Source organism: Brachyhypopomus gauderio, chromosome 3, assembly GCF_052324685.1.
Source record: "Brachyhypopomus gauderio isolate BG-103 chromosome 3, BGAUD_0.2, whole genome shotgun sequence".
NCBI classification, from domain to species: Eukaryota; Metazoa; Chordata; class Actinopteri; order Gymnotiformes; family Hypopomidae; genus Brachyhypopomus; species Brachyhypopomus gauderio.
In genome coordinates, this window is record NC_135213.1 from 30,611,400 (window position 1) to 30,622,025 (window position 10,626).

Genomic DNA, 10,626 nt, shown 5'->3' on the forward strand with positions numbered 1-10,626 from the left:
TTTCGGGTTCAAGTCAAATCCACGCAGATCCACTCGCCTGGTGGCGCGTCAATGAGGCTAGATTTCCTCTGCTCTGCAAACTTGCCCGCAACCGCAAGTACATGTGCATTTGTGCAACAAGCACACCATCAGAGCGAGTTTTTAGTACTGCCGGGAATATTGTTAGCCCTTTCCGCTCCTCACTGAAACCACATAAGGTGAATATGTTGGTTTTCTTAGCGCGCAGCAGGGACGTGACAACTCCGGTTTAAGCTGAGACGTTATTCTTCTGGTTAAGGAAAGATTTCGTTTTATTGATTTATTTATTAAATTATCTTTTTGTGTTTAAAATCTCGTTTAAAATATTTACCCTACACTTTTAAGAAAGCGAAAGAGCATGGGTTCTTACTGCATCTCATTTGACTTCTGTGTTCTCTATTTGACAATAAACACATATTTAACTGCTCTTAAAACTGTGTCTTCTTTGCAATTTAAAAACAATAAGAACCCCTTTACAATAAAAACAATAAAACAATTATATAGCTCTAAAATTAAGATTTTAGACGACAAATGACGCATATCGCGTCATACCGCATATCGCGGTGTTGAGCCACCATAAATAACCGCAGGGGAAATTCTTTCACCGCGACAGCCCTACAACATGCCAAAAGGATACAACCTTGAAGGCAGTTTTATTAATATATTAATAATTATTGCTCAGCACCGAAATGATTCCTTGCATGTTAAGAAAATTTCCCAAAGCATAGAAGATAAAAAGTCCAGCAAAGCACCTCATAAATCTGCAGGACGATGGTAGTGACAAAGTCGGGGTCTGCATCAGTGCGTTTGGGCTGGGCCATGTGTGCAAATGTGGTCAGCAGGCAAATTCCATCAGAGCTGTTTATCTCAACCAGCCAGGCCTCGAACCTCTCCTGGTGACTCGGTTCTAGAAGGACAAACACACAAGCTAAAAATTTCCTTTACTGCATTAAGTATGCAACAGACGCATACTGCATATGGCACGTGCATTTATACAGCAGAAAACTTAATAATAGCTATCTGAATTTGCTGATATTCAAACACACCATCAACTGGGATCCACAACTTGATTTAAGTTGTAAACCCATGCCAGTCACTAGGTTAGTCACGTTACTACAGTGGGGAAAATAAGTATTTAGTCAGTCACCAATTGTGCAAGTTCTCCCACTTAAAAAGATGAGAGAGGTCGGTAATTGACATCATAGGTAGACCTCAACTATGAGAGACAAAATGTCAAAAAAAATTTGAGAAAATTATTTTGTCTGACTTTTAAAGAATTTATTTGCAAATAATGGTGGAAAATAAGTATTTGGTCAATAACAAAAGTTCATCTCAATACTTTGTTGTATATCCTCTGTTGGCAATGACAGAGGTCAAACGTTTTCTGTAAGTCTTCACAAGGTTGGCACACACTGTTGCTGGTATGTTGGCCCATTCCTCCATGCAGATCTCCTCTAGAGCAGTGATGTTTTGGGGCTGTCGGTGGGCAACACGGACTTTTAACTCCCTCCAAAGGTTTTCGATGGGGTTGAGATCGGGAGACTGGCTAGGCCACTCCAGGACTTTGAAATGTTTCTTACGAAGCCACTCCTTTGTTGCGCTGGCAGTGTGCTTGGGATCATTGTCATGCTGAAAGACCCAGCCACGTTTCATCTTCATTGCCCTTGCTGATGGAAGGAGGTTTGCACCCAAAATCTCACAATACATGGCCCCATTCATTCTTTCATGTACACGGACCAGTCATCCTGGTCCCTTTGCAGAGAAACAGCCCCAAAGCATGATGTTGCCACCCCCATGCTTGACAGTTGGTATGGTGTTCTTTGGATGCAACTCAGCATTCACTGTCCTCCAAACACGACGAGTTGTGTTTTTACCAAATAGTTCTACTTTGGTTTCATCTGACCATATGACATTCTCCCAATACTCTTCTGGAACATCCAAATGCTCTCTAGCAAACTTCAGACGTGCCTGGATATGGACTGGCTTAAGCAGGGGGACACATCTGGCACTGCAAGATCTGAGTCCCTGGCGTCGTAGTGTGTTGCTGATGGTAGCCTTTGTAATGTTGGTACCAGCTTTCTGCAGGTCATTCACTAGATCCCCCCTTGTGGTTCTGGGATTTTTCCTCACCGTTCTTGTGATCATTTTGAGCCCACGGGCTGAGATCTTGCGTGGAGCCCCAGATCGAGGGAGATTAGTAGTGGTCTTGTAGGTCTTCCATTTTCTGATTATTGCTCCCACAGTAGATTTCTTCACACCAAGCTGCTTGCCTATTGCAGATTCAGTCTTCCCAGCCTGGTACAGGTCTACAATTCGGTTTCTGGTGTCCTCCAACAGCTCTTTCGTCTTCACCATAGTGGAGTTTGGAGTGTGACTGTTTGAGGTTGTGGGCAGGTGTCTTTTATACTGTTAACGACTTCAAACTGGTGCCATTAATACAGGTAATGAGTGGGGGAAAGAGGAGCCTCTTAAAAAAGAAGTTATAGGTCTGTAACAGCCAGAAATCTTGCTTGTTTGTAGGTGACCAAATACTTATTTTCCACCATTATTTGCAAATAAATTCTTTAAAAGTCAGACAAAATGATTTTCTCAATTTTTTTTCACATTTCGTCTCTCATAGTTGAGGTCTACCTATGATGTCAATTACAGGCCTCTCTCATCTTTTTAAGTGGGAGAACTTGCACAATTGGTGACTGACTAAATACTTATTTTCCCCACTGTATATTCTATTAGGGGACAGAAAACAAAAACACTGACTTCACATTTTCACTCCGATCCGGTCCAGAGTCGCGTGCTTGCTGCAGTGTTGCAGGTGGTGCGGTGCGGGTGGTGCGGTGCGGGTGGTGCGGTGCGGGTGGTGCGGTGCGGTGTAGGTGGTGCGGTGCGGTGCGGGCGGGCCTCACCTCGGAGGGCCTGCATGCAGCTCTCCACGCTCTGACTGCAGCTCAGCTTGTCCAGGCTGTCGGCCTCAGCGCACTGCATGATGTAGAAGATCTTCCAAAGCATTGCACTCGACAGGGTCCCGTACGGCATCTCGGACATGAAGAGCCAAATGCCCAGCCTGGGGGCGGGGGGAGGGGTCAGGGATTTAAGACAGGCCAGACGTTTAATATTCGAAGAGTAGCAGGTGCAGAGATGAGGGATTAAGGATGTGGAGTGAATTCTGTATGGATGAATCTGTGTCTGGTATTATTTCCTGTTGGTTGTTGGTTTTATACAGCTTTGATTTTAAAAGCTGAATCAGGTAAGAGATTCAGTAAGTCTCTCATCTACACGTACGCACAAAAACATCTCACCTCGACGGTCCAAGAACTGAATTAACAGAAGCGAGCTCACCTCTTGGCCTTGAGGACATGCAAGACAGCACGAAGGAAGAGATGGTCGAACTCCACCTGCAGTTTCTCCATGGAGAAGGACTGCTCCTGCATGGTGGTCCTGCCCACTCCAGTCAGACTGATGTACTGGGCCCAGTGGTCACTCACGTAACACAGCGTTATCCTGGCACATAGAAGGGAGAACGTTCATGAGTCAGTGTGCCATACGCTGTACCACATAAGTGTGCCACACAAGTGTTAGGACATAAACACACGCCTTGAAGTGGATGAGGAACTTCAACATTAGTCTGTCAGTTAGCACAACAGGCCTAATATTACAGACAGTTGAGGAGGTAAAGTTCATTATGCATACCTGGATACCTGCATAGAGCCACGAACCTGCTGACTATAAACTGACATACAGCAAAAGCCCAGAGTTTCGTAAGAGAAGAAACAGTTTATTGAACTTTAAAGTTGGCTGACCTGATCATGTGGCCAATTCTCTTCACAAATTGCCGGTAGCGTGCACGGTTGTAGGTCTGCAGGCCAACAGCTAGCAACTCAACCAGCGATGAGGCAAAAGCAAATATCTTCATCATTTTCTGACTGGTGGTGGCTTGAGGTTGGTAGTGGCCTGACAGAGAAATAACAGCACACTCAAAGTCTTATTTCAGTGGAGAATCATATAGAAATACGCAGGTGAATCAGAAACTGAAGGACGGGCTGAGTCAGCTACAGGCTGGCGTGGTGGCCTGACCTTTGGAGGACATCCCCAGCAAGTGCTTGAAGAGCTCGTCAAAAGGAAACTGTGAGAGCAGAGTGATGAGGTCATCCTCCGACAGCAGCACCCAGCACGTCTCTGGATCTTCATCCTAAGAGGAGAGGGCAAAACAGTTCTGTGGTGTTACACTGAAGAACCATCATCTGACATCTGCTTAGACAATGTTTCATGCTTTTGGTTATCATCCCATTACAAACAAACAAACCCAAATAAGAAACCCGTACACCCACCCATCCATCCACCCATCCCCTGCTATGCCATAACAGAGAACTTTCACAGCCATAGCAAAACACTTACATTCTGAATTAAGTACACTTGTCATAACTGACATGACGCTATCTATTTCTGGCCCGCAAGCTGTTTTGAAAGCTATCCGCTCTTATTTTGAAATCGCACACCACGATCTCAAGACGATGAGATCGTGGTGCGCGATTCCCCCCCGTCAGTGATTGGAAAAATAAAATGTGGCCCGTCATCATTTCTATTTGAGTACCCCTGGTGTAAGAGATTCAAGATACCCCATTTCAAGATTTAATAGGCATCAAATCCCTTTAATATCAAATGACAAATGAGAGACACTTTATTGTACTTTTATGTACACACATAATTTAAAATAATGTAGGTACGTAATGGAACCAAGTTAGGGAACCAGGTCTTGTGACAGGAACCTTGTGGGCACACTGTTAATGAGCTCTTTAATGAACACTGATACTGGACAGTGCAGCAGTGTTGTTGACCCAACCGCCACCTCCGTCTTTTTTCTTTAAAAAGGGTGTAACAAGGAATAAAGATTCAACAAGGATAAATAACGTTAGTGTGGTGTAGCTACTGACCTCTTCTCCACCCTCATCCACCAGAGTCCAGTTGGCAGATTGAGGTCCTGAGTAGCTGTTATTACTCTTCACATCGCTGGGCTTCATATGGCAGAGAAAGTCAGCACGGTCCCTAGAAATCACAAACATACAAATACTAGTGCTGATCATGCTGACGTATTTCTAAACGCAATAACATAGAAAGTCCAGGATGTGGATAACGTCATTGAAATCACACAATAATGAAACATATTTAAAAACTGTAGAGTATTAGCACACATTCAAAGTTTAGAAATAAAGTCAAAGAGGTAAGTTATAAAACGGTTACTAGGCACATGACTGGAGAAAGAGCAAAGCCCTGTTTCTGTCTGGGGTCTCACCTCACTGGAGACATGAGAATGGCCAGGGCCTGCATAAAGTGATAAACTCCAGACGGATTGTCCAGCACTTTGATCTGACAGTAGAAAAAGACAAAGGAAAACATTTTGAATGTTGACTTTAAATTCAGAAATATTTTTTTTACTGCTGATAAGTAATAATATGGTCAATCCATATTATGGCCTGCTTTCCTAAAAGCAACATACTGGGACACCAGTCACTGAGAAAATAGATGACCTCTTTAATAAATATGATCAAACTGGAGCCAGACTACAACAAAAACAAGTGAGTCAGTCACTGATGTTTTAAAGCTCAGAAGGAAGTGAAGGGAAGTCCTTTAGCTGGACTTCCTGTTCTGGGAGTAAACGTAAACGTTCCTGAGACTATGGTAAACAGTCTTTACTAGCAGTCTTAAACTAACAGGTTCAGTCATCACTACCCTGTGTTATGGTCCCAACTGGGTATTAACTTCCTGTTAGTCCTGATTCAGACTGGATTAGTTAAGGACACGATCATAATCAGTTTCACAAATGTGGTCTTGAATAGAGTATTACGTTATAATGTAATTATATCACAGTATAAAAAAACCTCGTACAGATCCTCGTGTACTCCCTCCCCAAATGTGTAGTCACTAGTGTTACCTGTAGAAAGGGTCCAGCCCATTTACCAACTCCTGCAGGACAGCAAAGCAGGTGATTGAGGATGTAAAGGTGATCTCCTGCTGAGCCTACTTGATGCAATACACACACCTAGACAGAAAGACAAAAAAAACACTACACCAAGGTTCCCTTAACGAACATTTATGTTTTAATTTTTAACATTTTAACACACCATGAGCTTAAACCAAGCTGTATATGTTTCACATGATAAACATTTATGAAACTATGAGGCAAACATTTTGTAAGGACAGTGTTTTTATGGACTGCATTGCAGATACCAATATCTAGAGCAGTGAGGATGGCTAGTAGATTAACTTTGAAGCTCACTTCCACTTATAGAGAAGCAGGCATAACTTTTGGTACAGCAGTCACACGTACACGTGAGCCCAAAGATTGGGAAAAAAAAATCTATCAAATTGTTTCAAAGTGCTTCAAATTGCTCTGGGTATGTGAAAAATACTTTTAATGATTGGTTCAGTAGTACTTCTAAGCCCAACCCTGACTCTAGAAATTGTGGGTGCTCATCAGATGATTCTTGGCCACCTAGAGCCAAGCAGACATATCTCAGAGTACGGCAGCTGCTCAAGCCGAACCCTATGCCTGCAGTTTTTATGAATATATGTAGTTCCAGTGTTGGTTTGTCCATCTGCTTTAACTGGTAGAACTAGATTTGAACTAGATTTGATTCCCAGGCAGCTATACATCAAGCCCAGAGATGTCTGTCCAACACCTGCATTAGCAGCAACCATGACCTGCAAAAATATCTACATAGACTCTACTCCATGATTTTGTGAAAGAATCTGTACTTCTGTATTACAGGTTTTGAATTTTGTGAACCCTTTAGAAGAAATGTCATCAGACTGTTACAAAACCAATTAGGTTTTCCTAAAAATAGATAAAGAAAGTTAAGAAATTCTATTTATTAGACTGTCATTATTTACTGAGGAAAAATAAAAGTAGATATCTGTAAATGTAAAAGTGGTAGATGAATGTGAACCAAAAAATTGGAACCTGGGACTTTTGAGTCAGGTGGTGTCAATCAATGGGATGACAATCAGATGTGAGTGGGCAACCTGTATTATTTAAGGAGCAGAGCTCCAGCACAGTCTGACAGCACGTTTGTGGAAGTGGATCATTGCATGAACAAGGGAGATTTCTTGATTTCATCAGGCTTGAAAAGGTTATAAAAACATCTCTAAAGCACATGGACTAAAGAATCTCTAAAGAGTCTGGACTCAACCAATTCAGTCAGTCATACTGTATACATAAAGAGCAAACTCAAAACCATTGTTACCCTCATCAGAAGTGGACAACCAACAAAGATCATGCCAAGAACAAGGCTTGTAATAGTCCACAAGGTCACAAAGGAACCCAAAGTAACTTCTGAGCAACTGAAGGCCTATCTTACACTGGGTAAGGTTAGTGTTCATAAGTCCACCATTAAGAGAACACTGAACACCAATGGAGAGCATGGCAGAGTTACAAGGAGGTGGTAGTATCAATCTGGACCTGTCTGGCTGTAATCTGGGCCAGGTTGGCCTGCCATCATTGATGGAACAGTGAATTCCAAATTATACCCACAAATTCTAAAGGTAAATGTCAGGCCATCTGTGAGGGAGATGAATCAACATAACATGGTTCATGCAGCAAGGCAACCATAAGCACACAAATTGTTCTACCAAAGAATGCTTGAAGAAGAATAAAGTTGCTGCACATACTGAAAGCGAACATGCTTTTACCGCTCGTATGTATGATACTGGATCTTTTTCCTTCAATATTTTTGAAATATGCTACAAGATTGATTCACAAAAGACATAAAAACATTAGCTAAAGTTGTTTACCAGTTTCTGCAGCCACAGATGAATGTCGTTCTGGAACTGAGAATCGTCTAGTAGCCGGCGGGTGAAGCTGAACAACACACTGATGCTCTCCTTCAGTGGCTGCAGAGAAGAGGGCTGGGACTTGGCACCATCTGGCAACCCCAAGGGCAACCACACAATACAAAACACAGAATCCTGATTACACAAACTGTACACAGTACAAACTGTACTCCAGGTCTGTGCTAAATTCCTTAGCAATGTATAATTTTGCCCAGTCCTCTAATCAGAAGTCAATATTTCTTTGTCAACCTAAGCAAACATTTCCATTAGCACTGGAGAGGCCTGTCCTATGACAGCAGTACTGAATGGAACATATGGAGCCTGGTTGTGCACTGGCCTGCTGCAAGTATGGAGCACATCTGTATTTTGACTCGCCCACCTTTTATTTAAAGAGCTTATCTGTATATTGACTTGCCTGGGCTTGGGTCTTGCACGGCCACACTTCTGGTGATTGGGTTTGTGCTGAGCAGGCGGTAGAGATACGACTCCACCTGCAGACGGGAGAGGACGGAGGTGTAGGAGTGCAGGGCGACGGTCTGGTGGAGAAGCTCAGCCTTGGCTTCGAACAGGCGCTTCAGGTCAGCCAGCGCCCCCTCGTTCAGCGCCACCTGCTGGAAGCGATGGTAGCCACACACCTTGGACTGGTCTGCGCACACACCCTGGGAGACAAGACGCCATTATTGGAGTGATGGGTTTTGGAAAGCATTCTAGTGTTGAACACAATATGAGGGAGTGAAAAATTTCAAAATGTTTCAAAGAGTACAAAGAAAGCTGTCTTGCAATGCCCTTAAAAATGAACTTTTGTTTTAAAAGGAGATTTTTTTTCTTCAATACTGCACAATCATCAGAAGTTAGAAAAAAAGCAGAAGCATCCTTTGAACTGTTTTCAAAACAGTGAAAATGGAAACACTCCAAAACCTAATTCAAGCTTTATTATCGACTTACTAAGCAACACTGCATCTGCATATGGGAACACGGAACGCTCCTGTGTTCTATGACACTCAATGTAACTCAGTCATTAACCTGCAGTGTGAGCTGCTCATCCTTGAAGCTCCACAGGCGGTTCTGCGCACTCTTGCAGTCCGAGTTGGCCGCCTGCAGCTCGGCCTGTGCCTGGCCCAGCTGTTTGCGGCACCTCCAGTAGCTGAGCAGCAACTCGTGCAGCTCGTGGCCCTCCTGGTGGGCCAGTGCCTGGAACTCGGAGGCGTGGAGCTCTACGCTCTCGAGCCAGGAGCCCGGCTCCCACACGCGCAGCTGCTCGCTGGTGAAGGGCTGCGGCGTCAGGCAGGACCGAGGCAGGTCCGGGTACAGCCTCTCGGGGCGGCTCTCTGCCACGGCGAGCTCCACCGGGACCAGGCTAGGGGGAGAGGACTCCTGGTCGGCTAGGGGAAGAACGGCTGGCGTGGGAGGCGTCTGCTCGGACGTGCTGCCAACGTCGACCGCTAACGGCATAAGAGATGCCTCAGCAAGTCCAGAGCTCACTGCTGATGGGGTGACCAGTAGCTGGGTTGCCAAAGATGGAGAGGGAAGGGAGGGGAATACGGAAGAGACACTAATGTGCTCAACTTTATTACAGAGAGTTTTGAGATCACATTGCTTCAGCTGCAAGGCGGGAGGAGGTTGGTCCTCTTTGATTACACCATCTTGTAATAATAGTTTGTGCTCGGTCTCCCCAGTGCTAAGGGGCGTCTCTGTGGTCTCAGGCTCATCACACAACAGATCTTCGTTTTGGTCCTTCTCTGATTGTTCAGTTTGGTCTGCTGATGCCTGGGTGCTAAGAGGCTCCTGTGTGGGCAGCTCAGTGGGAAGACTGAGTGGAACATCTGTGAACTCAGCAGCGAGCCCAGGGCCCAGAGCGCTCAGTACTGCAGGTTCACAAGCCTTCCTCACACTTTGGGACTGTCTTTGCTTTTTATCCTAGGGGAGCAAAACATAAAAAACAAACTCAAGCCAAGCACGTTAGGATAAGAGTCAAGATGATAAGAAATTCAGCTGTGTCTGCAGTATAATAAAACCATTCTAATGCAATTACAATGCAATATAAACACCATTACTGTAGCGATGTTTACCTGCGACTTTCCAGATGATTTAACTTTTGATTTCTTTGGTCTCACCGCTTCAGCCATCTTTTACACCAATCTCTTCATTTCATTCTTCACGGACACACACCCTGTAACATAACGAGGCTCTTTTAAAGCGAGGATGACTTGCTCGAACCGTTGAACACTTGAAAATACTTGCCAATACTTGAAAAAGACTAAAAATATATAACAAAACAGCTAGAAACTGCACCGAAGATCATGTCAGCCCGCTGCATGTCCGATACATCAGCTCAGCTCCATAAATAAGATGGCAGGTCACTCACCTGCTCCAGTTGTATGTTAGCTGATCTCATTATACGGATTATTAATGCGTTTAATAATGTAGTTAAATGTTAAAGACGTGTATGTAATAGTGTGGCAGCTAACTACAACACACACACGGTGCCCTCGCTCGCCTGTCAAAACGAGCTAGCGACTAGAGCAAAACATGCCTCTTCATCCCCCAAATACGACAACTAAAACATCTAGCGTTAGCGACTTCTAATAACGCAGAATGTCAGCGCCCGCCTCACCTCCCGTGTGTTAACGTACACGCACCACACACACGGTGAAGTTCTGATCCGATCCAGCGATCTGTGTTTTTGTTTTGTTTGGTTCCGGGAACTCTAGCGCAATCCGCGTCACGTGACTCTCCACCTACCGACGGCGGCCGCGAGGGGCCAAAGAGTGGTGAAACGCAAAG

At 44.3% G+C, this 10,626-nt stretch overlaps 1 protein-coding gene across 2 annotated transcripts in view; it reads right to left on the minus strand.

The window, feature by feature from the left end:
• The window catches only part of epg5 (ectopic P-granules autophagy protein 5 homolog (C. elegans)), a 29,335-nt gene extending 18,742 nt beyond the window's left edge, over positions 1-10,593 (minus strand). Inside the window, exons 1-13 of one of the 2 annotated variants that reach the window (XM_076997569.1) lie at positions 10,457-10,593; positions 9,912-10,012; positions 8,866-9,759; positions 8,258-8,501; positions 7,804-7,934; positions 5,945-6,052; positions 5,306-5,379; positions 4,947-5,058; positions 4,090-4,204; positions 3,816-3,966; positions 3,355-3,516; positions 2,922-3,079; positions 771-925 (exon numbers count right to left, since the gene is read on the minus strand). In XM_076997569.1, coding sequence (XP_076853684.1) covers positions 771-925; positions 2,922-3,079; positions 3,355-3,516; positions 3,816-3,966; positions 4,090-4,204; positions 4,947-5,058; positions 5,306-5,379; positions 5,945-6,052; positions 7,804-7,934; positions 8,258-8,501; positions 8,866-9,759; positions 9,912-9,968 — 2,361 coding nt within the window. In that variant the 5' untranslated portion in view covers positions 9,969-10,012; positions 10,457-10,593. The other variant, XM_076997570.1, reaches the window with a different exon arrangement.
• Positions 10,594-10,626: the final 33 nt, after the last annotated feature.